The following is a 26,663-nucleotide window of genomic DNA, read 5'->3' as shown; positions in this document are numbered from 1 at the left end:
CCTGCCCCACCCTAACCCAGATCTGGGACCCGTTCAGAAAACTTTGGGCCGAGAACACCACGGGTCTAGGTCGGCTTCCTCGGCCCAGGCATAGTTGAGGCAGGCTGCCATAGAGCCTGGCCTTACCACCCTCGCCAAGAGCTCTGGACTCTTCCCTCGATGGGACGGTGGGTGGGGCTTACCCCGCCCACTCGGTCCACTTCTGCTCCTGGCTGGGGAGGATCCTGCCAGGATCGAGGCTGAAGGAAGGTGCAGGGAGCCTGGGAGAAGGCCCTCCAAGGCAGTGACACCCTGGCCCTTCGATCCCTCCACCCTCCCCTAGCAGAGGGTGGTACCTTGGGGTTCTTTGCATCATCCTGCGGCTTCGCTGATTTCACCCGGCAGCTAAGGGGGTGGCAGAGGGAAGGGCAGAGTCAGCCACCATGGCGACACACCTCTCCCACCCCCAGCGGCGCCCTCCACTCTTGCGCCAGGCCATCAAGATAAGGCGCCGCAGGGCCAGAGACCTGCAGGATCCACCACCCCAAACCACCCATGAGGTAGGAGTGATATGAAGGGCCAAGAACCAGCCTAGGGGGTGGCGCTGCGGTCTCGAGGCCTGGATGTGGGAGGTTGCCTGCCCCCACCCACCTGCCCTCCATGGCCCTGGGCATAGCCTTGTGGTTGGACAGAGAAGTCCACCATGTGTTCTCTGAGCCGCGGTGGGCTTTCCTAGTCTCTTCCCTTTGGTGGGCCTGTCCCTCCGGCCCTGCTCTCTGAAGGCATCCGCCCCCTTAAGGAATATCTCCAATGACAGTGGACTGCCTAGGGACCCCTCTGAGCTACCCCAGACCTGCCTGGCATTCCCCCCTACTCACCCTCCCCTGCTCTTAGGCCTCACTTCCGCAGCTGGGGTGAGGAGCCGGCAGCCTCCTGATAAGCACCACTGTTTCCTCTGGGGAAGGAAGGGGGGGCAGGTGCCGGAGAGCCCACTGCTGGGCCAGCTGAACGCCCATGGACCTCAGGCATGGCAGGCCAGGGGATGAGCAAAATGACCCAGGGGTGAGCCCTTTGGGGAGCCTTGTGTTGGAACAAGTGAGGGGACTCGGTGGGCCTAGAGGCCCAAGAGGCTGAGGTGCTACGGTCCCTCTGTCTCAGGCCTGGGTCGTCCTGCCTGGCTAGATAAGCTTCTGAGGACAGCTTGTCTTTTCACCTTGCTCCTAGGTCCAGGTCCAGTCCCACCATTTTTCCTCAGAAGAGGTAAGAGGTGGGGTTTGGAGAGTGTGGGGGATGTGGGAAGCAGCCCTACATCCTCTCTGAGGGAGGCCCCTCAGGCCCCAGAGGCAGAGGCGGCTCTCACAACCACGTAGAGAGCATTCTGAGGTTCAGCCTTCACTGCATTGGTGCCTCTTTGTCCCTTTCTGGGCCCGAGATCTGGGCGTCAGGGAGGGCTGCTGGGTGATGACAGGGTTCCTGAGGTGACCCTGCTGTGTCTCAGCGGGACCTGCTGTATGAGGAAGCCCTCTATACTGTCCTGCACCGCCTGGGTCAGCCAGAGCCCAACCATGTGAAGGACGACTCAGAACTGCTACGCTACCTGCAGGAGGTAAATCCAGCCCCAGCTGTTACCCATCTTCCTCCAGCCAAGGCTCAACCCTCCCTTCCCACCAGTCTACCCTACCTTGTGTCCCTAGCCTCCCACACCTCTGCCCTCTTCAGGCCTTCCAGGTGCAGCCCGAGGAGCACCAACAGATGCTGCAGCGTGTTGGGGGGCTCGAGGTAACCTGGGCCAGGGCACCCTGGGCAAGGAGGGGGCGTGAAAAGCTGGGCCTCTCAGCAACTCAGGCAGCGCCCACTCCCATCCTTCCAGAAACCAATATTTTGTCTGAAGGCAACAGTGAAACAGGCCAAAGGCATTCTGGGCAAGGATGTCAGTGGTAAGTGTTTGGGGGAGCCCCGGGAGCCCATCAGTCTCGCCTTGAACTCCTCGCCAGAGAGCCCATCCACCGAACACCCCAGTTGCTAGACTCCTGTGTTTAGATGCCAAGTTTAGAGCTTTGTCCAGCGTTCCCAGGAGGAGGCTGGGCCCCAGGAGCTGATGGAATTCAAGGAAAACCTGGCTGACTTCCTGGAGTCTTGTCCCTCACTCCTTGCCAGGGTTCAGTGACCCCTACTGCCTGCTGGGCATCATCGAGCAGGGAGTCGGTGTGCCCGAGGGCAGCCCGGCGTCGCGCCGCCGTCAGAAGGCCGTAGTGAAACACACCATCCCTGAAGAGCAGACACACCGCACCCAAGTCAAAAGCCAGACGCTTAACCCTGTTTGGGAGGAAACCTTTATCTTGTACGTGGTCCCATTCCAGCCTCTATTCGTTTCCCATCCCGGTCTCCTCGGGGTGGAGGTTTTCCAGCCAATGAGATCAGTGATCTTCCTGGATCAAGAGAATGAGTTCAGCCCTCGGTCCTCAAGTAGAGCTGGAGGGAGATGGGGCTAGATGGCACAGACCCGTGACGTGAATGCCAATCATGAACCTGCTGATGTAATGTCGCGCCCCTGAAATGCTAGCACTCCAGAGACAGGAAGATGGAGAGGTCAAGGCTAACCTAGGCTACATGGCAAGGCCCTGCCAAATGACTGTAGAGCAGGCACAGTTGGGTATCTCTGGCTGGTTGGTGGCCAGAGGACCTTCCAGCCTGTTCTTGAAGAAGGCATGAAGTGGTTGGGGTGGGGTGGATGGGATGGCGCAATCTTTAATCCCAGCACTTAGGAGGTAGAGGTAGACAGCTCTCTGAGTTTGAGGCCAGCCTGGTCTACATAGTGAGTCCCAGGCCAGCCAAGGCTGCATAAAAAGATCCTGTACCCAACAAAAAATGAAAAAAGAGAGAACTAGGCAGGAAGGGGCCACAACTCCACACTGTGGGTGATATTGGGGACGGCAGGTTCTGGGCTTATGGCCTGGCCCAACATGCATGTACACGGGGTGTCCTACCCTGCTAAGGTCCTTAAACATACATGTTCTTTTCTCCCTAGGGAGTTTGAGGACATAACCAACGCAAGCTTCCACCTGGACATGTGGTGAGTGGCCCTGCCCTGTCCCGGGGGGGTGAGAACAAAAAGAGGCAGTGGGTTGCGGGGACAATGTGTCAAAGTTTCTTTGCTGATGAGGTCATGGACCCCTTCCCTGCCTCTTACTCTACCTTCTGGCCAACAGGGACCTGGATACTGTGGAATCCGTGAGACAAAAACTTGGGGAGCTCACGGACCTGCATGGGCTCCGAAGGTGGGTGTTGCAGACTCAGGGAGGAACAGACTCACAGACACCCTGCCTCCTGAAAGACAGGCTCTGCCTTTGAGTGCCCAGGTGGCTGACCTTTCACCTGCCTAAAACAGGATCTTTAAGGAAGCTCGGAAGGATAAAGGCCAGGATGACTTTCTGGGGAACGTGGTCCTGAGGCTGCAGGTACGAGTTGGGGAGAAGAGCCGGGGAGAAGGGCCAGGAGAGAGGCAAGGGCTGGCAGGGTAAAGGACTTCAGGTTTGACCCAATCTGAGCCTGGGGGCCGCCCCAACTGCCTCCCTGCTCTCGCCTCAGCTCTGTGCGGGGTTCTGATGCTCGTCACTGTTGTCTTCTCTGCTAGGACCTGCACTGCCGAGAGGACCAGTGGTACCCACTAGAGCCCTGCACAGAGACCTACCCAGACCGCGGCCAGTGTCACCTGCAGTTCCAATTCATTCACAAGCGGGTAGGTCCGGGGCCTGGGCCAGCAGCTGTGTCTTCCTCTGTCGGTAACCCTCCTGATGTGGGGAGGGCTGGCTGTGTCCGGCATGGGGTTCTCTGCTCACCTCCATTGGTAACCTTCCTGACGTGGGGAGGGCTGGCTGTGTTCGGCATGGGGTTCTCTGCTCATAGCCCTGTTGAACCTATTGCAGAGAGCCACGGTGGCCAGCCGCTCCCAGCCCAGCTACACAGTGCACTTCCACCTCCTGCAGCAGCTGGTGTCCTACGAAGTCACCCAGCACCAGGTATGGCTGTCTGCCAGAGCTGAATCCCCCCAGAGCCACCTGCCTGGTCCCGATGTGCCTCTACGATTTCCCTTAGGCCGGCAGCGCCTTCTGGGACGCATCGCTGAGTCCCCAGGGTGCCACCATCCTCTTTCTCCATGCCACTCAGAAGGACCTGTCAGACTTCCACCAGTCCATGGCGTGAGTACACAGCCCTGCTCAGAACCCCTAGGGGACCTTCTCTGCCCTGCCCACCAACCAACAGGCTGGCACTTCAGAAAACAGCCCTCAGGAGTGTGCTCTCGGGTCCAAACTGTGTTTGTTTATAATGTTTTATTTTATGAAAGTTGTGTGAGGTGTTAGAGTCCCTGGAACTGGAGTTACAGACAGTTGTGAGCTGATGTGTGAGAGCTGGGAATTGAACCTGGGTCCTCTGGAAGAACAGTCAGTGTTCTTAACCTCTGAGCCATCTCTCCAGCCCCCCACCCCTACCCCAAACTGTTTTTTTAAGTTTGGAGTCAGTTAACAAACTTTCAGATCTGGAGATTTTGTGCACAACTCAGATTCTAGCTGTTCATGAAACAGGAACTCTCTCTCTCTCTTTCTGTTGTTGTTGTTATTGTTTTGAGAAAGGGTTTCTCTGTGTAGCCCTGACTGTCCTGGAACTCACTCTGTAGCTGGCCTTGAACCCAGAGGTCCGCCTGCCTCTGCCTCCGAGTGCTGGGATTTACAGTGTGCGTCACTAGCACCCCTAGCTTGTGGCCTCCTTTTTGAACGTTGGCCTGAGCCCTGGGCTTTTGTGTTTGCCTGGCTGCTGCAGCCCCATTTCCCAGTGTCACAGGCTCACAGCAGTAAAGAGCTGATACTCAGAAACTGATGTCAATACATGTCTATAATCAATCTCAGCATTCAAAAAGCTGAGGTAGAAGGATTGCAGCAAGTTTGAGGCCATTCTGGGCCTCACCATATACAGTGAGACCCTGACTCAGAAAAACAAAACCTCTGAAAATGACAATAAATCTCCAAGGGCCATCATGTCCCCTGAGCTATGTCAGCTTCTTGGAATGCCAAGAAGGAGCACTCCTGCGTGACTGGCATGCTAGCCTGTGTGGAGAAGAACGCATCGCCCGGCTGCCTGGCCTAGTTCTGAGGTTTTATCCAGACAAAGCACAATTTAAGAGTCAGAAGAAGCTGGGTATAGTGTTCAACTTTAACCCCAGCACTTGGAAAACAGGCAGACAGATTTCTGAGTTAGAGGCCAGCCTGGTCTACAAAGTAAGTTCCAGGACAGTCAGGGATATGTAAGAGACCCTCTCTCAGTTGGGTAGTGGTGTCGCATGCTTTTAATCCCAGCACTTGGGAGTCAGAGGCAGGTGAATCTCTGTGAGTTTGAGGCCAGCCTGTTCTACAGAGTGAGTTCCAGGACAGCCAGGGCTACACAGAGAAACCCTGTCTCGACAAACAAAACAGACAACAACAACAACAAAATACAAAAAAGTCAGGTGACTTGGACAGCATCTATAGAAACAGAGGTCCTGAGAGTCACATGATCAGCCACTGGCTCAGCCTCTACTGGTGGATAAAGTGGGGAGATGTTGCCTTCCTGGGCCCTGCTGAGGGCGTCCTGTCCCTGCAGGCAGTGGTTGGCCTATAGCCGCCTCTACCAGAGCCTCGAGTTCCCCAGCAGCTGCCTCCTGCACCCCATCACCAGCATTGAGTACCAGTGGATCCAGGGCCGGCTCAAGGCAGAACAGGTGAGTGGTGTAAGGGAAGCGGGCTGGGCACTGGAGGGCCCGACCATCCTGTAACATCTCCTGGCTTCGCAGCGGGAGGAACTGGCCACCTCCTTCACCTCCCTGCTGGCCTATGGCCTCTCCCTCATCCGGAAGTTCCGCTCCGTCTTTCCCCTGTCTGTCTCTGACTCCCCATCCAGGCTGCAGTCCCTCCTCAGGTCAGTGGCTACCCTTTTGCTGATGCAGGGGGTCAGGGTTGAGTGTGCAGGGGTGGCACCTGCTGGGTGGGAGGCCTCTGAATAGAGCGCTCTGCCCCCCTCCAGAGTCTTGGTGCAGATGTGCAAGACAAAGGCCTTTGGAGAACTGTGCCCAGACAGTGCTCCACTGTCCCAGCAGGTTTCTGAGGCTCTGCGGGTAGGTGTCTTCCTCGGGGGTGGGGGCCGGGGCAGGGACCTTTGCTCACTAACCCTCCCTTCTCCCCCCACATCTTCCAACAGTTGGGCACCATTGAATGGTTTCACCTGATGCAGCAACATCATCAGCCCATGGTGCAGGTAGATTCTGGGACGGGGTTGAGGGTGGGTATGTGCTATCTGCCCTTGTAACCCCATTCAACCTCCTGTATCCTTCCCAGGGCATCTTGGAGGCTGGCAAGGCCTTGCTAAGCCTGGTACGGGATGTGATGGCTGATCTGTACCAGTGCCGACACACATGGAACAAGATTTTCCACAAGTGAGTGCCTACGGGTCTGGAGCCAGGTCCGGAGCCGATGAGTCTGGGGTTCTGGAGCCGGGTCTGTGCTAATGGGTTTGAAGCTGATGGGGCCGGAGCCAGATCTGGAGCCAATTGGCCTGTGGGACCCTGATGGGCACCATTGTCACATGTACTGCCTTTCCTCCAGTGTCCTCAAGATAGACCTCTTCTCCGTGGCCTTCCAGGAGCTCCAGTGGCTGGTGAGACCCTCTGCCATCTCCAGGGAGCACCTGTCCGTCTAGCTCCACAGCCCTCCCCGACAAGCTTTTCCTCGTAGGTGGCCAAGAGGGTACAGGACCATACAGCAGCAGTGGGAAGCCTTGTTTCTCCAGACATGGGAGAGAGTCTGTTTCAGCTCTATGTCAGTCTGAAGGAGCTCTACCAGCTGGGCCCAGTGCCCTCAGACAAGTGAGCAACAAGTGGCTTGAAGGTGGGCTTTGGGCGTGCCGGAAGGACAAGGGCTGACAAGCCCCTGCCTCCCGCAGGCTAAGCTTCTGCTCTCCCTAGCAATGGAGTCCTGGCCCTGGATGGGTTCCACCGCTGGTTCCAGCCAGCCATCCCCTCGTGGCTGCAGAAGACTTACAGTGTAGCCCTGGAGCGGGTGCAGCGTGCTGTGCGCATGGACTCGGTACAGGAGGGGCCCTAGGTTTGGGAGAGAGGTTGGGTTCTCTGCGGATACCCCCAGGCCAGTAGAAGTCTCTAACCATCTCTGAGCTCCTTCATCCAGGCACTGTCCAGGCCTGCTTTGTGCAAAATATGGCCTCCTGATATCCCGAGGTTCAGCCGGGCTCCTCTGTGCCTAGGGGTCCTGTAGGCTGAAGGAGCGGCGGGCACAGCCTTGCTGTCATCCTCCCGGTAGCCTCCACTCAGCTGAGCTTGGTCATTAGGGGAGTAGGTTTGTGTCCGCCTGCCATGAGCCTGTTTCCTGAGTGTCTCCCCTCCCCCAGCTGGTGCCCCTGGGTGAGCTGACCAAGCACAGCACTTCCGCCGTGGATCTATCCACCTGCTTTGCCCAGATCAGCCATACCGCCCGGCAACTGGACTGGCCAGACCCCGAGGAGGCCTTCATGATCACTGTCAAATTTGTGGAGGTATGGCACCTCCCCGGCATCCTTGCCTCCCCTTAGGACAGCCTCGATTCTGCCACACCCAGTGCCTCACAGGCTCCCGGCCCCCCACAAAGCTTGCACCCTAAACGCCGCATTTCTGAGACACCTATATTGACCCATGTTGAGGGCCCCACCCATCCATCCTTCCATTTTCTGTGGTCCATCACCCTAGGACACCTGCCGGCTGGCCTTGGTTTACTGCAGCCTTATAAAGGCTCGGGCCCGTGAGCTGTCTGTAGGTCAGAAGGACCAGGGTCAGGCAGCCAACATGGTAAGACCCAGAGCTGGGGCTGAGAGGCTGGGAGGCTGGGAGGGTTCAGGGAGCTTGGGGGCTGGGGGGGCTGACGGGCTGGCCAGGGGAGGGGTGGATCTGCCTAGAGGCTCTGCATCCCTGTGCCCGTGCCCACCCCAGCTGTGTGTGGTAGTCAACAACATGGAACAACTGCGGCTGATCATCGACAAGCTGCCCACTCAGCTGGCATGGGAGGCACTGGAGCAGCGGGTCGGAGCCGTGTTGGAGCAGGGGCAACTGCAGAACACACTACATGCCCAGCTGCAGGGCGCGTTGGCCGGGCTGGGCCATGAGATCCGTACTGGCGTCCGCACCCTGGCTGAGCAGGTACTGTCCAATCCCCTGGGACCCTGCCTACCCTGGTCCTCAGCAGAACCCGAGCTGCTGATGTTTATCCCCTGACCCCAAACCTCAAGCCCACTCTCTGGATTGCCCCTGGCTCACTCGGTCTCTCTTGGTCTCCCTGATTTGTGTCCCCAGCTGGAGGTGGGCATTGCCACCCACATCCAGAAATTCATTGGCGTCAAGGAGTCTGTTCCGCCTGAGGACGTGAGTAATGGTCCTGTTCGTTGCCCTTCTCCTCTGGGGTTGTGAAAAGAGCCTGGGTAGATGGAAGTTGAAGGTCCTGAGGATGTCGGATCAGTCCCCCAACCTTGACCCGGGTGTGATGTCCCCATGGGCCTCAGTGTCCTCCTTGGATGTTCAGTAAGGCAGGCTGGGTCATGCCTCAGGCTCTCCTAGAACTGATGGGTGCTGTATGCTCACCTCAGGAGGCTCAGCTTAGTTTTGTAGCCCTGGGAACACATGGGTCTGGGATCACATCCTTCCCAAGGCTTATCACCTCTGCCACCCCGTTTATGGCAGCCAGCTGAACCCAAGCCCCTCGTGTGTAAAGGGGGAGATGGATCACTGTGCCTCTGACTGTTTGGGGAAGAGTTATTCATTAGCTCATCAAATGTTGAGTAAACACACCTTATGGTTCCAGATACTGACTTAATCATTGGTCTTAAATCAGTGTAACCAAAACCCCTGCTTTCCTAGGGCTTCCTTCTCTGGGGGCGTAATGGATAGCTAGATGCAGAGATAGCACTCACTACAGCAATGGTATAACTGTAACTACTGACACACGATCAGTTGTGTGCACGGTTGCACACACACTTACAAGTGCCAAAAGGAAAAAGAAAACACAAGGGGGGGGGGTTGGGAAATGTCAAAGGGTTGGACTTTTCGATAGTGGTCAGGGAAGGCCTTTTTCTGAATGTGACAGCTGAGCCAAGGCCCACAGGAAGTGAGAAAGGGTCCCGTGAGATGCCTAGAGGAAGGACGTTCCAGGAAGAGCAGGGTCCTGAGGCGGCAGATGCAGAGTGGGTCCACAGGATGCCGAGGATGGTGTGGTCGGAGCAGAGAGAGCAGCCAGGACATTGCAACACCTAACACACAAAAGCCTAGCTTTGTTCCCCGCCCAGGGGATGGGACGGTCAGGACAGTGTGAGCGAGGTATGGACTAGAACAGGCCTGAGTCCTTCTGGTCTGTCTTAGGCCATTCTGCCCCTGATGAGATTCCTAGAGGTGGAACTGTTCTACATGAACACCAACCTGGTCCAGGAGAACTTCAGCAGGTATGGGGCAGCCCCCGACCCACTCCGCCCACTGCTCCCATGTGTTTCTGGGTTGGTGGCTTGCTGGGAATCCTTTTGGTGACTTCCTTTGGAGAATCCAACCAGCTTCAGGGACAGGGAGCTCTCTGCTTCTCTCTCTGACCCCTTTTGTTCTGCCGAGCTCTGACCATGGCAAGCTTTTCCCTGTATTCTTCCAAGCCCAGGCCCATCTTCAGGGCCCCTGACTGCTTCATGGTCCAGGCATGAGCCCCGGTTGGGGCTCTGGGAGACTTCTGGTTGGGATGTTCAAAGTGTAGGCTCTGGATACCTGGGTTCTTTGTTCCTCTTTAGTGGCTTCAAGATGTCCAAGTTGTCACTGCCCATGATCCCAGTCCCAGCCTCTCCTGAGGAATGAGTGGTCACGTGCAGAGCTCTGGTCCAGAACCTCACCTGCCTCCAGGTGGAACCTGGGCCCTGATTGGCAGCTGGGCTCTTCCTCCTACAGTTCTTTTTCCTCCTACTGAGCAGCAAGCAGGGCCCCTGTAGGCTCGGATTTCTTTATGCCATTGCTGAGTGGTTTTTTTTTTGTTTTTTTTGTTTTTTGTTTTTTCAAGACCGGGTTTCTTTGTGGTTTTGGAGCCTGTCCTGGAACTAGCTCTTGTAGACCAGGCTGGTCTCGAACTCACAGAGATCCGCCTGCCTCTGCCTCCCAGTGCTGGGATTAAAGGCATGAGCCACCACCACCCGGCTGCTGAGTGTTTTCTTGTTTGTTTTGTTCTGTTCTGTTTTTCCTCACATAAATGAGAATTAACTCTCCACTAAGACAAGAGCTTTGCTCAGAAACATCTAGAACAGTACCTGATGCTGCTAAGTGAGTATTAAATGAGTTCACTCACTACTTCAAATGAAGGCCTACTTCCCCACATGCTGGTGAGCGCTGTACTCCTGAGCTACACCCCCATCACAGGCATCCTCCATCAGGACACAGGGCCTGTTGAAGATACTGACCTGCTCAGGGGCTCAGAGGTTAAGAACCTTGACCACTCTTCCAAAGGATCTGGGTTCAATTCCCAGGACCCCCATGGTAGTTCACAGTTATCTGTAACTCCAGTTCCAGTGGATCTGGCACCCTCATAGTGACATGCTTGCAGGCAAAACACCAATGTACAGAAAAAAATAAAAGGATCCTTACCTGCTCAGCTCTACGGGGCTGCATGTTAGATCTCAGCTCCTGTTCTTGTCTTCATCTTATTCTCCTTACCCATGCTGTGTGCTGCAATCCTATCTTACCCTGGGGTCCAGCTTGTCCTCTCCCCCTTTAGTGGTTTGCTAAAGCACTACTCCTCAAGAGCGTTCTCCACTGAGGTTAAGAGATGCATTGACGGAATTAACAACTCCTTTGACCTGCCCCCTTCTCACTCTGGGAGCAACCCTTCCTCTGTACCCTCTCTACACCCTCTGCCAGAGAAACCCTTCCTCTTTACCCCCTCTACCACCCCCTACACCCTCTGCAAGAGCAACCCTTCCTTGGTACCCCCCTCTCACCCTCTGCCAGAGTAACCCTTCCTCTTTACCCCCTCTATTAGGGCAACCCTTCCTCTTTACCCCCTCTATTAGGGCAACCCTTCCTCTGTACCCCCTCTGCCAGAGCAACCCTTCCTTGGTACTCCCCTTTCACCCTCTGCCAGAGCAACCCTTCCTCGGTACCCCCTCTGCCAGCTTTGCCCCAGCCTCATTTGCGGAACTGGTGGACGGGGAGGTGGGGCAAGGAAGGTAGGGTGAGCCTGGGTTCCCGAGGCCGCCCCTCTCTGAAGAGCACCTTTGCTTCTTTCCCTGCTGCCTGGCCTGTGTCCGGCACCTGGCAGCCTTCTGACTCTGCTGTGGACGCACACGCTCACGGTGCTGGCGGAGGTGGCGTCTTCGCAGCGTAGCTCGCCGTTGGCCTCTAGCAGGCTGAAGGCAGCCCTTCAGGTAACTGTACCTACCGGCGGCTGGGAGGACATTAACCCTGGGGTACCTGCAGTCACCTCTTTTCTCTTCCCCAGAACCTGGAGGTCTGCTTCCACGCTGAGGGCTGTGGTCTGCCGCCAGAGGCCCTGCACACAGCCACCTTCCAGGTAGGATTCTTAGCAGTGTGGGGAATGACCCTGGGGCCTAGTTAGGGTCTTTTGATGAGGCCCTAATTAAGAGGTCAAGGCAGGGAGCCTGTCTTTCTGTATCCACCTGTATCCAGGACCAGCTACATCACTCATGAAACAGAGTGCAATACAAAACATTGGGCCTCTTATTCAAAATCATTACAAATTTTGATGCTGGAAAGAAATAATGTAAGTGTAGTGTCCTTCTAGGCTCAGGGTCACTACATGCCCGCACTAGGGAGAGTGTGCTCAGAGCAGGCCGTCTGGCACCTCTGCCTCTCTGTGGTCCTAGGGCCCAGCACTTCCTATGGCCTTTTACCCTCTGCAAGGGGGGCCTGGCCGCAGCGTAAATGTGGGTAGATGCCCTGATGTGCCGTTCCAGGATCTGCAGAGGGACCTGGAACTGCAGGCGGCCTCCAGCCGGGAGCTCATCCAGAAGTATTTCTGTAGCCGAATCCAGCAGCAGGTGAGGTACTCCTCCTGCCCTGCACCCTCTGAGGGTCACAGCAGGCCTCGCCCGGCTCCCTCCCAGCTGATGCCTATGCATGATCCCATGCCAGGCTGAAACCACTTCTGAGCCGCTGGGTGCCGTCACTATCAAGGCCTCCTACCGCGCCTCTGAGCAGAAGCTTCACGTGGAGCTGCTCAGTGCCTCCAGCCTGCTGCCTCTGGACTCTAATGGTGAGCGCTGGCTGCCCTGGGCCTCTCCTCACCAGGATCCTGGAGGCTCAGCGGGAGCTCTGAGCACATTTCCTCTGGTTATCAGGAGGGGACTAAGAGATAACAGCTGGGGTGGGGGGGAAGCAGTGTGGGGTGTCGTGGTGGCTGGAACTCAGTCAGCAACGCCCCCATCCGGGCCACTTGCCAGGTGCCAGTGACCCCTTTGTCCAGCTGACACTGGAACCCAGACATGAATTCCCTGAGCTGGCCCCCAGGGAGACCCAGAAGCATAAGAAGGAACTCCACCCACTCTTTGATGAGACCTTTGAATTGTGAGTGGGTCCCTACTCTTCTCTGTTCCCCCACCCTTTTCCCTCCCTCGATACCCCGCCTCCTATAAGGAGTGCTTGAGATGACCACACTGGGCCTGAGGGGAAGAGTTCTTGGGACAGGTGTATGCGTCCCTGGGAGGAAGGGATGGATTCCTATCAAATACAGAGGCATTCGGGTACCTGCTCTTTGTTGAAGATGGGCCTTGAGGTCACAGGACCTCTGGCTGTAAAGTCAGCCCATGATGAGAGTGGGTGTTACGCCATGTGAGAGATGACCAGGCTGAGAGGCAACTGCTGTTCTCAGCATAGGGGACTCTGTATGTTGGAGGGAGGGACCGTTGATGGCAGATTTGAGTGAGGCAGGGAACTAACTGAGCACCTAATTCCCTGCCAGCCTGGTGCCTGCTGAGCCGTGCCAAAAAGACTGGGCATGCCTCCTGCTCACCGTGCTGGACCATGACAGGCTGGGAGCCGATGACCTGGAAGGGGAGGCCTTCCTGCCACTTTGCAGGGTGCCTGGACTGACCGGCTGTGAGGAGCCTGGCGAAGCCCCTCAGACTCGCTTGCCTCTCACTTACCCTGCGCCTAACGGTAGGCCCGAGTCCCAGGGCAGGGCTCTCTTGGGAGATGAACACCCATAGAACAGGCACTGTGGCTCAGCTTGCTGAGTATTTCACAAATCTCCTCTCTGATGGAGAGACCAGTGAAATTCAAGCTCTGAAAGTAATTATGTGATTCTCTCAGTGGGGAAACGGATTAGCTCCTGTGACCGGCGGCCTGATCTCTGTGCAGGGCACACGTGCCAAGTCTGATAACAGAGAAGTCCCTATGCCTGTGTGTCATGAGACACACTCAAGTATCTCAGGGCTGGGTGTGATGGCACACCCCTCTACACCCAGCGCTCCAGGCAGGTGGATCGCTGTCAGCTTGAGGCCAACTAGAGTTACATAGTAAGGACCCTGTCTATTTTGGTTTTTTGAGACAGGGTTTCTCTGTGTAGCCCTAGCTGTTGTGGAACTCGCTTTGTAGACCAGGCTGGCCTTGAACTCAGAGAGATCCACCTGCCTCTGCCTCCCAAATGCTGGGATGAAAGGCGTGCGCCATCACGCCCAGCTGGACTGTCTTAAAAAGTATCTTAGGTATTGACTTCCAACTCTCTCAAGTTGGCGAGCAGGCTCACACTCTTTTACAAGGGAGTAAGTTGACACGTGGCGTTAGCTGTCTGGCCTCAGGTTCTCCTGGAAAGAGGCAGTGGTTTCCACCCCACGACCCATCATGTTTCCAGTTTCGTTTGTCAAGACATACCTGTGGAATTTAGCTTGTGTGTGCCCACCAATTTCCTTCAAGGCTGGCATGGGGGTGGACCAGCACTATTTTCTAACCAGGAGTTTGACCCTCAAATCTTTCTCTCCACAGGGGATCCAATTTTGCAGTTGTTGGAGAGCCGGAAGGGAGATCGCGAGGCCCAGGCCTTTGTGAAGCTGAGGAGGCAGCGAGCTAAGCAGGCCTCCCAGCATGCCCCACCCCCGGGACAGTAGCCGTGGAAGTGAAGCCTGGAAGCTTAGGGTCTTCCTGACAGAGGGAAGGAAGCCGCCCTTCATTCTGGGGTAACACAGGGAGAGCCGGTAGGCAGAGGGCCCAGAGTTCTTGGCAGAACAGCCCTTGGTGCTGGAATACCATGACCAGTATTTATCTTTTGTTTTTAAGACTGTGTTTCTCTCTGTAACAGTCCTGGCTGTCCTGGAACTTGCTCTGCAGACCAGGCTGGCCTTAAACTCAGAGGTCCGCCTGCCTCTGCCTCCTGAGTGCTGGGATTAATTAAAGGTGTGCTCCACCACTGTCTAGATGGTTATCATTTCTTGCCCCTCCCCTCTTGCCCTGGTCTGTTCTCTGCCACATTCCAGCACAGAGGAGTACTTCCTGTCTCTGCTCCTCCCTCCAGAAAAGCTGCTTTGGGAAAGGAATCATTGAGGGCCATCTGCCTTCAGGGACTGCCAGTTCTGGCTACTGGGGCAGGGCCCAGGCAGTTGGGACCAGGGCTGTGGGCAGACTTTAGAGGACGAGAGGATCCTGTCAAAGCCGCCCTGGTGCAGGAGGTGAGAGCTGGCAGGAAGCAGGGTTGGCACAGATGGGACGGCAGCAGAAAGGACAGTTTGGCTGTCTACAGAATAGGCTTCCTCCCTCAGACAGCACCTGCCACCTAGAAATGTTCCTAGTGAAAATAAAAATAACACATTACCCACTGCCCTCGGAGAGTCTATAGTTGGCTCTCAGTGGGCCCAGGTTTGTCAGGCCCTGCATGCCTGCGTCCTCCTCAGAATATGGTGCATGCCCCACCTGGCTCTTGGAGCCCCTGTGGCCACGAAGCAGAGGTCAGCCCTGGAGCAGTGTGTATCAGGGGCTGGTCTCCTACCGTGGGTTCCAGGATCGATCTCAGGCGGTTAGACTTGGGTGCTGTGCACCTTTACCGCTGAGCCACCTTTCAGGCCTCACCTAGGCCATGACTCTGAACACACTTTACCTAGCAGTTACTGTGATCGCTGTCCAGGACAGGGATCTGGTGTTGGGGGACCATGAGGTTGAGTAGCTGTTCTGGACACAGGCTGTGTGTGGAGGGTCTCCTGCTCTGGACAGCAGGCTGTGTGTGGAGAGTCTCCTGAACGCTGGCAGTCAGAGCTTTAAGCCTGGGGGTCATCAAACTTGACCCTGATAAACTCAGTCTGCACATAAATAGGAGGTGGCAAGGCTAGCTGCGGTCAGGCGGAACACCTGGCTTGGGTGTGGGGAACAGAGTAAAAGGGTTTATCTAAGGCAGGGTACTTCCTCAGTGCGAGGGAGGGGGAGGCAGGGGACCTCAGTGACACACTCCTCCTTCCTGTCCGTCACTTTTCGGAGAGCATCAATAGTGCACCATAGAACCCTGGACAGGAGGCACACAGTCTGGGAGGTCTCCACTAGGATGGGCGCAGGGAATGGACACTGGGCAGACTCTAGGGAAGTCTGGACGGATCCTCTGCTGACCCGTTCCCCACAAACACGCACTGCAAGTTCATGGTTTATTTCCAAGTTTGTTGATTTTTGCATTTTTGTAAAAAAGGAGAAAGTTTTCACTTAATTCTTTGAAAGCCCTTTCGTGCTAAGCCCAAGGGAGGGGCCTGGGCTGGGGCAGATGTTCTTAGCCCTCTCAAGCCCACTGGACACCCAGTGCTGGGAGCAGGGTTGCCTCCCTCTGCCCACTCTGCTTTCCCATCCACTGCATCTCTGTACAGAACAGTTTTTAAAATTGAAGCTAAACACAATATACATCGGACAGGCACGCACACACATGCACACAGGCGTCTGCCCACAACGGCAGTACCTCAGCCGCACTCAAAGAGCACCAAGGAATGCATACAACGCCTCCCAGGAGGTCCTCAGACTGCAATCCTCCCAACAATCGCCCTGCTAGCTGCCAGAGGGAGGGAGCCATCGGCCCTACAGCCATGTGCCAAAGGGAGGGAGGCAGGGACAGGTGAGGGCAGTGCCAATCTGTCAGGTGACTGTGGGGCCAAAGAGGCTGTCCTGGAGATCGCAGAAGAAATGAGCAAGGAGAAGACCAGGCTTGAAGATTCTGAGGGACAGACAGAGCTAGGCCTTGACCCTTGAGGAGCTCCAAGGGCCCAGGTATGGGAGTGGGACTAGCCTGCAGCTTTGGCCTGCCAGCTCCGTGGCTGTCCCCGGGGTTAAAGACATATTTGGTAAAACCAGGAGCTAGGCTGGCTTAAAAGTCTCAGGCCTCCCCTGAGCCCTCAAAGCTGGGAGCTGGGGACTTGAGTCCACACTGTGACAGACCCTGGCCTGGAATGCAGGGTGAATGGAGCCTGCCCTCCCAGCTTCCCATCCTTCCCTGCTCTGGCCCCAGGAAGAAGTTAAAAATAGTTAGTTCTTACATAAAAAAAGAGACAAAAACATATTCACTGCCAAAAGGCCAGTGGGAAAAGAGGGGACTTTGTCTCTGAGCAGGAAGGATGGGGAATGGACAGGAGGGGACTGCAAAATAGTCTTTCTTTAAAAAGTGCTTGGTAAGTCTGTTTTAAAGTGTGCGTCTTTACCTATGTCCAGATACACACACAGACACTGTGCACACACTGGCACCACACACCCGCACACAGAAATGTATACATGTACATAATCATATACATATACATACATACGTACATACATACATACATACATATATATACTTTAAAAAGTCCTAGGAGAAAAGGTCTGGGCCCAGCTGGGCCAGGTCTGCAGGGTCACGACTGGAGGGCATGGGCCCGACTAGGCTGGCAGACGGGGCACTCGCTGCCCTCAGCACAGAGCTCACACAGCACAGCATGTTGGCACGGCAGCACTGCCCGGGTCTGCTCCTGACACTTAAGGCATTTCACCGACTGCATGTGGAACACGGCCTGCACGGAAGGCGAGAATGGAGAGGTCTCTGTCACCTGCTTGGCCCCGAGTTGAGCAAGCAGCTCTCTTGACTCTGTTCACATCCTCAGGAGGAGGATCCTACGGGCAGGTGAGAGCAGCTCAGCTCCCAGCTCCACCTGCTGTCCCAGCTCTGACGGCCAGGTGCAAGGGCAGCTGAATGGTAGCTCCCATCAGTCAGGGCTTTTGCTGGCACAGAGGTTAATGCCTCTTGTCACCTGTGATCTTACCCTAGGCACCCAAGAAAGACCAGTGAGACTCAGGGGGCATGCCAAGGGACTGACTACTGAAAAACTCTCAAAATCCTTCTGCTTCCAGCAGGCAGGCTACCCCTAGGGACCAGCAGGCACCTGTGGCCTGACCACTCTGAAGTATGGACAACCAGAGAACGCACTGTGGGCAAGGCACATGACTAAGCCTAGGTTAACGGTACAGGGAGGGGACACTGTCCCACCACTACTTCCTTGCTCTCCATAAGGGCATTTTCTCATCTTCCAACAGACGTCCATCATTATCAGCCTAGCACTGGGCTTTCGGGAAGGTCCCACCCCATACTCCTGACCCTCAGGGCTGCTGACCTTATCCACTTGTTCCAGGTGGACCCGTAGCTGCTTCTGGAGGGAGTACAGGGTGGAGAGCGAGAGCGCCTCCAGGTCGGGGGCAGCCGGCAGGGCCTGGGCTTCTGGCCCAGTATGTAGCCGCTCCAGCTCCTCCTGCAGCTTCTTCACCCGCAGCTCCAGTGCATCTCGCTGCTCGCGGGCCAGCTCACACTCTGCTCCGGCTGCACTGGCTCGCTCACCGGCCTCCTCTGCTTCCTTCTTCCAGGCATCACAAGCCTGCGGGCCCAATATGCAGTGTCTGATCACGAGGGCCCCCTCTCCTTGGTCCCCTGCCCTCCCCCTCCCAGAGAGCATCTTCAGGAGCCAGTGTGGGCCACTCTGGCTATGGGGCCTGCTAGGAAGCTGGGCCTGCTGTCTGGGGAGGGGGCAGAGAGAAGGCTGCTGCGGCCTGCAGAGAAGAAAGGTTTCAGGACCTCAGCAGACCTTCCCTTTGTATGCAGGGAAGGGGACGGGCTCAGCATGACAGGGACACAAGACAGGGCTCACATCCTAGCCTGCACCCCACAGGCAGCTGGTAGCAGCTGGACAGATGGCCTAGCTCAGAATCTAGAAGCAGAGACAGGCAGGAGGTCCTGGGGCCACTCTAAAAACAATTCCCATATGGAGTCCCAGGCCTGTGGTGCCAGCCACTGTAACATTCCGACTGGCAAGACCAGTGTGGGGGAGGGCAAACACATTTTTGTTCTGTTCTTTAGGCCCCTGCTTCCCCCACCCGAATGCCTGCTGTGTAGGATGGGCTTGGGCTTGATGCCACCAGGCACTGGGTACTGCAGGTGGGCGTGGGGCCCAGTACCTGCTTGGCCTGCTTCCAGGACTCCTCCCACTGCTTGATGGTGCCGTTAGCTTCATCTAGCTCTTGCCGAAGCCGGGCCAGCTCAGCAGCCCCTGGCCCTGATAGGAAGGCAGGGGAAGTGCCTGGGGAGAAGCTTCCAGAGGCAAAATGCTCCCAGATGCTGCTGTTCATCCCGTTCAGACCTGCCCCAGGGAGGGGAGGAACATCAGCTGTGGAGGGCTTACGCCCAGGCCCTGGCCAGCCCTTCCTGGGCTGCCAGGGGCTGGCTGAACACCGGGTGAGTATGTAAGAAGAGCACGTGAAGAGATCGCTGGCTAGGTCAGGTCTACACTTCAGTGTTGTCTGCCAGTACACGTGAATCTCAGGGGCTTAGGGCTGTGTGGAGGGCAGTCTGTGAAGGCATCTTAGCTGTGCAGCTCTTGCATAGCTCCTTTACCCCACTGGAAGGTGGAGCAGGGTCCTGACTGACAAGACCAGATAGGCCAAAGCCACCAGCCAGCACCGTGATGAGCAGGCTGAAGCAGGAGCGGCCAGGGAAGCTTGGGACTTCTTGTTTTGCAGGCAGGACAAAGAATGCGCTAGCAAGAACCACTAAGGGGACAGGAGAGCAGGAGAGCCTGAGCGTCTGACTCCAGAAGCCTGCCGTCTACAGGCTGCCTGTCCCCCATCCCACTCAGCTGCCTGCTGACACTGTACACTGTTCTAGCTTCCCTCTACCCCCACACACGATTCCAGTGACTTCGGTTCTGCTCCCTTTCCCACTAAATGATCCAGGTTTCAGACATTTTCCCCCTATGAGCAATACCAGCACATGGGGGAAAGAAAGAAGACATTGGACCAGGTGTGATGGTGCATACTTCATGGCTGATTTCTGAGTTTGAGGCTAGCCTGGGCTACATAATAAGACCTTGTTTTTAAAAGAGAGTGCCAGGCGTTGCTGGCACATGCCTTTAATTCCAGCAATCGGGAGGCAGAGCAGGTGGATCTCTGAGTTCCAGGACAGCCAGGGCTACAGAGCTACATAGAGAAACCATGTCTCAAAAAGCCAAGAGAAAGAGAGAGAGGGAGAGAGGGTGAGAGAGAGAGAGAGAGAGAGAGAGAGAGAGAGAGAGAGAGAGAGAGCACTTTGTCCTGTGACAGACTTGCAGTGTGCACTGTCTGAACCTATCCTGCCAGGAGAGACAAACTGGTCTGGCACCAGGCTCTGTTCACCTGCACCTCTGCCCTCCCCGTGCAGGTGTTATTCACTCTGGTAGCGGAGCTGGTTCTACAGAGAGAGCACCCTGTACATTAGATCCCCTGACTAGGAGCCAGTGTGCTTCTGTTTCCAGGGTGTTAGGTGGCACTTGTATCTATGTAGCAGTGCAAGAGGGTCACCTGCAGGGGACATGTAGAGCCAGTAGGTAGAGCTGAGGTGAGGTATCTTCAGAGTATGGGAGTCAGAAAGACAGCATCAGCATTTAACTGGATCCAACCTCAGCACAGAAGCCGTCTCCAAACTGAGTAGGTGCTCTAAAATCCTGGCGGAAGGGAGGAAGTCCCTACGCTGGGCAGAACTTCAGAGGCTCTAAGTCCCCTCTCTGACTGGAGATCCAGAATCCCCTAGGAGCTCTCTGAATAGCTGAGGAGTGAGGGTGAGGGCCAGGGAGCTGTTGATGAGAGGCAGGGGCCTCTGTTGAATGCTGTGTGTACCAAATACCTCAGGGAACATTTTCCCACAGCCTCCATTCCAGGAGCCAAGGTGCTTGGGTGTGGTGGCCCAGCCTGTAGGTTCCCTACTGCAAGTCTCACTACTGAACCTGGAGATTACACAGATCCCCTCTGTTCTAAGGCTGGGCGGGGCAAAGAGCAGCCTGGGCTAGATATGGGTCCCTGATGCCGCTCCCTGCCATGAGGGGAACACTTAAGACTGGGTGGGCCTGTCTAACTGTTCCCTTTGCTCTTTGCTGATCTTTGATGATGTGACCAGCTGCTAGGTCTGGGTGAATGGATACAATGGTTGTGTGTGGTCCTGGGGATCAGACCCAGAGTCTGGGCCATGCTAGGCCTGAGCTCACTAAGCCACACTAGTATGATCAGGCAAAACTGCACTGAAGACCAAGCCTTCACCTTAGATGCCTGGGCACGTCCCTTCCTCTTCACAACCACTACACACATTCCGCAGCACAGGAAGCTGAGGCAGCAGTGTGGCTTCCGACCACTTGTCCAACCGTGTAGGTATCAGAGAACATGTCTAGGTTGAAGCCCTAGCTCTCCCCTACAGCTGGGCTGAAGTGTCACAGGAAGCAGACAAGGAAATTTGCTACAAGGCACGAGGTTCTTATCCAGTCCCTTTCTTACCTAAAGATCCATGTGATGCTGAGGTCCCCAAAAATGTGTTTTCTGACTGACTCAAGTGGCTCTGGGGTTGTTGCAGGAAATGTGAGGAGAGGCTGACGGGAGGGGACGGAGAAGCAGAGTGGAAGGAGGCTGAGCTGCCTAAGGAGCCGGGGATGTTCACAGGTGCAGAACTCTGCACCAGACTGCCACCTGTAAGAGACCCAAAGGGTGGACTGCGTGAGGACCAGGCAAACCATGTGGGTACAGGTGAAGTCCCACGCCCCCCAGGCCTTCCCGGCCCACCCCTGCCCAGTACCGATGGTGCTGCTGCTGGGGTGGGGCACTGTGCTGCTATCAAAAGTCTTCTCCAGGGCTGCTACTCCAAACTCGTTTAGGTCCAGGTCATCCAAGGCAGACTCTAGGGATAGAAAACGGAGTGTGGGCTCCCCAGAAACATGCCCTTGGCTCCAGGCTTCCTGATCCTGAGCACCTCATTTACTGCCTTTGCTGTTTCTCTGCTCAGCACTTTATGAAGCCTTCTTTCATACTCCAAGAGGAATCAAGGCCCAATCCAGTGTGTTGTGGTGTGGCATGTCAGTAATCCCTGCCTTCAGAAAGCTGAGGCAGGAGGACTAAGAGTTTGAGACCAGCCTGGGCTATGTATAGCAAAATCTCATCTTTTTTTTTTTTTTTTTTTTTTTGATTTTTCGAGACAGGGTTTCTCTGTAGCTTTTGGTTCCTGTCCTGGAACTAGCTCTTGTAGACCAGGCTGGCCTCGAACTCACAGAGATCCGCCTGCCTCTGCCTCCCGAGTGCTGGGATTAAAGGCGTGCGCCACCACCGCCCGGCGCAAAATCTCATCTTAAGAAGAAAAATGAGCCGGGTGGTGGTGGCACACACCTTTAATCCCAGCACTTGGGAGGCAGAGGCAGGCAGATCTCTGTGAGTTCGAGACCAGCCTGGTCTACAAGAGCTAGTTCCAGGACAGGCTCCAAAACCACAGAGAAACCCCTGTCTTGAAAAACCAAAAAAAAAAAAAAAATAGGAAGAAAAAATGATTGACTTCAAGGTTGCAGCTTCAACTGACAGAGGTGTGTGGTGTAGCCTCCTGGAGTTTCACCCTGAGTTACTGGGAGTCAGCAACTCTGGGCCTTTGAGGTGCCTGACAAACGCCGGTGCCTCCCTGCTGAACTGGCCTGGCAGGAGGTACAGTTTCTCTCCTGAAGGCAGGAGCAGCACACTACCACCTGATTCCCCAGGGCCTGGCACAAAGCAGGCAACATAAGTAATGATGGAAAGGGGCCTGACTTCTTCCTCTTGCTGCTGAGGACCAAACCCAGCACCTTACCCATGCTAAGTACTCATGCTGCACCTGAGCACACCCAGTCCACAGCACCAGTGTCTAACTGCCAGCACTCTGAGGACAGATGTGCAAGACACTTCCCAAGGAAGGTGAACCACCTAGGGCTGCGTGGCGTGACTTTCATGAAAGGCTCCATGGCCTAGTCTTGGCCTCCATGTTGAACTCAGAGGACCCAGAGCATCTATGCTGACTCTCCCCGTGTCTAAAGTCTGCGGTGCTCATCCAGGTCTCACTTCAGACACCTTGTGTCTCTGACTCCAGATCCAGGCCTAGGCTTGCAAACAAACCCTGCCTAGTTACCTATGACCGACTCTACCGTGTCGCTGGTGGGATAGAAGGGCAGAGCATTTGCATTCATGCCAGGGGCGCTGCTGGTGCCTGCAGGGCTGGGGGGAGTGGCTGCCAAGCTGGAGGTAATACTGGAAGAGATGCTTGAGGTCAGGGGGCTGCCCACAGGGAGGATGCCCAGCACGTCCTGCAACGAGAGTGAGGAGAGGCAATGGGGCGCTTGCCTTCAGAAGCTGTGGCAGAACTAGCACAAGGCAGGTGGGCTAGAGCAGCCAGTACTTACAGGCCTGGCTGGCAGTCCCAGGCCCACCTTGCTGAGTGGAAGAAAGTGGACAGTCAAACACGGAAGCCATTAGCTACTTACCCTTGCAGGCCTGGCACTGGGATATTCCCTAATCATTCCTGGTGAATGGTAAGTCTAGGAGGAGATGAGCCCGGGGTCTGACCCCCACCCTCTCTGGACTTGGGGCTGGGCCCGCCTGAGTCCTTCCTTAGTTTGTGGAGGAATTGGTACCCTACTCGGTGAAACCTGCTGGGGCTCTGGGCCTGTCCTATCCAGTGATACCAGAGCAGAGACGGGAGCCAGGAACTCTGTACCTGTTTAGGTTGAAGCAGAGGCTGCTCTTGACTCCTGGGCTCTAGCGAATGGGGTTTCAGTTTAGCCTAAGAGAAAAATGAGGGAGCAGGAAGTGATTGTGGTACTGGGCAGATCCAAACCTAGTGTCCACCTGGCCCTGCTAGGTCCATTGAGGCTGCAGATACAGGGAAGGGCAAGGAGTGACAGCGGCTGTCACCTGCCACACACAACCCGCTTCCTCTTCCCAGGTTTCTCTCTCTCCACTTCTATATCCTCTCCCCGTCCCCTCCTACCCTGAACAGGCAGGCTTCTGTCCTCCTAGGTGACTAACCTCTGGACAAACCCAGGTTTGTCTCCTGCTATTAGGAAGTCCTCTCTTCTGGTCCCCCAGGCCCTGTCATTTCATTAGACATCACAGTTTGAGAGAGAAAGGGGACATCTTTTACCTACTGACTGACTCAATGGCTCTGGGGAAGCTGTGCAGCCTTTTGTAGAGTGAATACAGGTTTATAAAGGAAACACGAGAAACAGCTCCGGGGTGCGAGGGGTCTGTGCAGCCTCCTCAGCAGTGAAGCGGGGTGATACCACTCTCTGCCCAATCCTGAAGACGCTCCAAATGGACTCACTTCTAGCTCTTAGTGTCCTTCCCCCCAGGGAGCCAGGCCTCACCTCTAAGCTGCTCTGCCCCATGCAAAAGGCCAATCTCAGTGTCCTCTGCTGCCCCTGCACCCTTTACCTGGCACTTGAGATTCTTCAGGTACTCTGCTCCCATCTGGTCCTCCCTCTCGAAGCCAGGAGCTTTCTTATAGCTGCCAGGGGCAAGGCTGGACTCCCCAGGGAAGACCAGGCCCTCCAGGTTTGAAGTCTTCCTGCTAGGGCCTGGTGGGGAGCTGCAGAGGTGAGATGGGCTGCCCAAGCCACTGTTCCTACAGAGGAGCTGCAGAAGGGGACAGGTGGGCGGTGGGCAATGGGTACAGTGTGGACAGGGGAATGGCCACCCTCCAGTCCTGCTTCAAAGGGCTGTGGTCAATGAGCAACAATAAGCACTCAGGGACCCCTAAGTCTCATAAGGGATTTGACAGACAGTAGTGACAGGCTTATCCCAGCCCTGCCCAGGCTGATCACTACTGGCTCTAAAGATGCATCCCCACCTCCCTGCCCTCAGCCCCAGAACAAATACCAGGGCCTCAAGCTCCTGGGGCAGAGGAGAGGCAGGAGCTTGCTCCTGGGCAGGCAAGGTGCCCACCCACTCCCCAAGACAGGCACGTACGGCGCTGAGGTCAGGGGCATGCGGGCTGGAGGGGCTCACAGGGACCGAGTCTCCGGCAGCAGATGGCATGTACAAAACAGGACCCGGCTGGGTGGGGCTGGATACAGCTGAGGAAGGCTGCATGTCATCATTTAAGGGTGGCGCTGCAAGAGAGGGTGGGGTCAGCAGGTGCGAAGTGAGGTCTGTCTCCGTAAATTATATCTGCATATCTTCTAAAGGAGGCCATACATGTCCCTGCCTCCACGGGGAATTAAGTTACTGTTTCCACTGCACCTTCTACAGTTAACTCAAAGTTACTGAAGTCACATGATGGGCTTCATTACACAGAAAAGGAAACGGAGGTTCAGAAAGGTCAGCCAAGTCTCCTAAGATAACAGAGATAGGAGGCAGAAGAGCTCATTCCAACCCCATTTTGTATAGCCCAAACTATTAATCCCCTCTCTGTGGCAACTGGGCGGTCCCAGTGCCTATAGCTCCAGCTCCCTGTGCCCTCCATGTTTCCCCTCCTAGAGTTCTCTGTTTATTCTCTCATCTCTGAGACAGAGCTGAGCCTAGAAAGAGTGAGGGGAAGCAGAGCCCTGATCTGCAGGGAGACAGGCAACAACCCAGTCCCCACGGGAACAGAGCGTGGGGCTGTTTCACGCTGCAGCACAAGCCACCTGACGCTACTGAGCACTTAATGAGCCGACTTAACCTGAAATGGATGCAGAGGTTACAATGATTAGAGGTCTCTAAAACTCGGCACAAACACGGTAAACAGCTTGATACTTCTTTTTTTTTCTTTCTTTCTTTTTTTTTTTTTTGGTTTTTCGAGGCAGGGTTTCTCTGTGGTTTTGGAGCCTGTCCTGGAACTAGCTCTTGTAGACCAGGCTGGTCTCGAACTCACAGAGATCCGCCTGCCTCTGCCTCCCGAGTGCTAGGATTAAAGGCGTGCGCCACCACCGCCCGGCAGCTTGATACTTCTTAAGTTAGTTACTTATAAAATATTTTATGTATTTATTTTGAGGCAGGGTCTTTGTACATAGCCCTGGAACTCACTATTGTAGACCGCACTGGCCTTGCGTCTGCTCCCGAGGGCTTGGTATTAAAGGTGTACACCACCACACCCAGCTATGCTATCATTTTACATTGGACTTAGTAAAAACATTGAAATTAATTTAACCTATCCACCTCTCTCCTCTCTCTCTTTAGCACGTTACCCAAAACTTTAGTGACCTATGGAAGCTACCTTATACTCCGACAGAGGGCTCTGCTCCAGTGAACCAAGCAGGGCTCAGCAGGGAAGAGCTTCATGCTCATGGGTGACACGGGGTAGCTGACTGGGATCAATCAAGTTGCTTTTAACATTTGGTGCCTGCCTCAGTGTTGCCTGGGACTCAATGCCCAGCAGGGCATGGACCTCTGAGTCTATCTCAGGCTCCTGGAGGCTGTACCAGGGCGTCAAGGTCAGTTCCAGAGTGGCCAGGTGACTGTAACTTCCAGTGGGGATGCCCCCAAGCCCGAGCCTCAGCAGAGGTTAGGGGAGAACAGGAAGACAGGGAGCTGCCGCGACCATGCGAACGTCGTACATACGTTCTATGTGGGCAAAGGCGCAGAAAGGTCCTCGGGGACAGCTACCCGACTGCTGCATATCGTTGCACTTAGTGGATTTGTAGATCTGGAGGGGGCAGGGCAGAAACAGGACAAGTTCAACCACAGACACTTTCATTGAGGCAGGGCTAGCCTGGAATTCCTCTCCACTTTCTCCCTTCCTAGTTCCCTATGTCTTTACCAGTGTCTTTTTCTAGGGACAGGATATTGATAGACAGCCTATGCTTGCCTTTGGCTCCTAACTCTCCTGCCTCACTGTCTCGTGCTGGGGTGGCAGGCACACACCGCCTACCAAGCTTCTCCTGATCAACCTGCTCAACTCTCGGGACAGCCTATACCATCAATCAACACCCTCCTCCTGGAGTCAAAGGTCCCACCAGCCATCACAAGGGAACTGGGGTGACACCCATGAATATGCCTCCTTATACTGAGCCAAGATCCCAAAAAGCACAGAGTCACCTTCAAAACGCCCCTCAGGGAACCTGGACTTGTGATCTCTACTGGGTTTAACTGCTGCCTGTGATGTCTACAGCCACATAAGGCTGTCTTTGCGTCGCTGTGCCCTGGCTTCCACAGACCCCACTGTGGAGGGAGAAGTACACCAGGGAGGCTGCTGTCCCTGTCCCTTGGACTCTGATCTGCCACGCTCCGCGAGGTGTAAGTACCACAAGTAGTGTAAAGTCCGGAACGGCCAGACTATTAGGTCCTATCCGTGCCTTCTCGGCTGGGTGGGCTAGGAATCGAACTGGAAGCAGAGGGAGGGCAGGCTTAGAATCAAAGCGGCTACACGCTGAGACAC

At 55.5% G+C, this 26,663-nt stretch overlaps 2 protein-coding genes across 4 annotated transcripts in view; one reads left to right on the top strand and one right to left on the bottom strand.

Moving 5' to 3' along the window:
* Positions 1-26: 26 nt before the first annotated feature.
* Positions 27-14,434, top strand: Unc13d (unc-13 homolog D). 2 transcript variants are annotated; one of them, XM_075990111.1, is made up of 32 exons: positions 27-539; positions 1,204-1,239; positions 1,478-1,585; positions 1,699-1,758; positions 1,850-1,916; positions 2,137-2,320; positions 3,008-3,052; positions 3,189-3,257; positions 3,368-3,437; positions 3,614-3,718; positions 3,906-3,998; positions 4,075-4,178; positions 5,614-5,731; positions 5,804-5,928; positions 6,034-6,124; positions 6,208-6,264; positions 6,345-6,442; positions 6,612-6,663; positions 6,741-6,871; positions 6,971-7,091; positions 7,411-7,554; positions 7,745-7,843; positions 7,985-8,191; positions 8,345-8,413; positions 9,404-9,483; positions 11,328-11,433; positions 11,508-11,579; positions 11,983-12,066; positions 12,161-12,281; positions 12,469-12,592; positions 12,987-13,183; positions 14,009-14,434. In XM_075990111.1, the coding sequence occupies exons 1-32, from the start codon at positions 423-425 to the stop codon at positions 14,128-14,130; spliced, it is 3,276 nt and encodes a 1,091-aa protein (XP_075846226.1). In that variant the 5' UTR covers positions 27-422; the 3' UTR covers positions 14,131-14,434. The 2 variants fall into 2 exon arrangements, with proteins under 2 accessions (XP_075846226.1, XP_075846227.1); XM_075990112.1 differs by lacking the exon at positions 27-539 and adding an exon at positions 927-1,041 and having other exon boundaries at positions 14,009-14,433.
* A 1,200-nt stretch (positions 14,435-15,634) lies between these two features.
* The window catches only part of Unk (unk zinc finger), a 30,474-nt gene continuing 19,445 nt past the window's right edge, over positions 15,635-26,663 (bottom strand). The window contains exons 7-16 of one of the 2 annotated variants that reach the window (XM_075990110.1): positions 25,847-25,931; positions 24,275-24,417; positions 23,741-23,941; positions 23,025-23,090; positions 22,440-22,614; positions 21,093-21,194; positions 20,798-20,986; positions 18,458-18,639; positions 17,623-17,880; positions 15,635-17,025 (exon numbers count right to left, since the gene is read on the bottom strand). In XM_075990110.1, coding sequence (XP_075846225.1) covers positions 16,870-17,025; positions 17,623-17,880; positions 18,458-18,639; positions 20,798-20,986; positions 21,093-21,194; positions 22,440-22,614; positions 23,025-23,090; positions 23,741-23,941; positions 24,275-24,417; positions 25,847-25,931 — 1,557 coding nt within the window. In that variant the 3' untranslated portion in view covers positions 15,635-16,869. The remainder of the gene's footprint in view (positions 17,026-17,622; positions 17,881-18,457; positions 18,640-20,797; positions 20,987-21,092; positions 21,195-22,439; positions 22,615-23,024; positions 23,091-23,740; positions 23,942-24,274; positions 24,418-25,846; positions 25,932-26,663) is intronic. The other variant, XM_075990109.1, reaches the window with a different exon arrangement.

The sequence above is a fragment of the Microtus pennsylvanicus genome, chromosome 11, assembly GCF_037038515.1.
Source record: "Microtus pennsylvanicus isolate mMicPen1 chromosome 11, mMicPen1.hap1, whole genome shotgun sequence".
NCBI classification, from domain to species: Eukaryota; Metazoa; Chordata; class Mammalia; order Rodentia; family Cricetidae; genus Microtus; species Microtus pennsylvanicus.
This window is presented reverse-complemented; position numbering and strand designations above follow the sequence as displayed.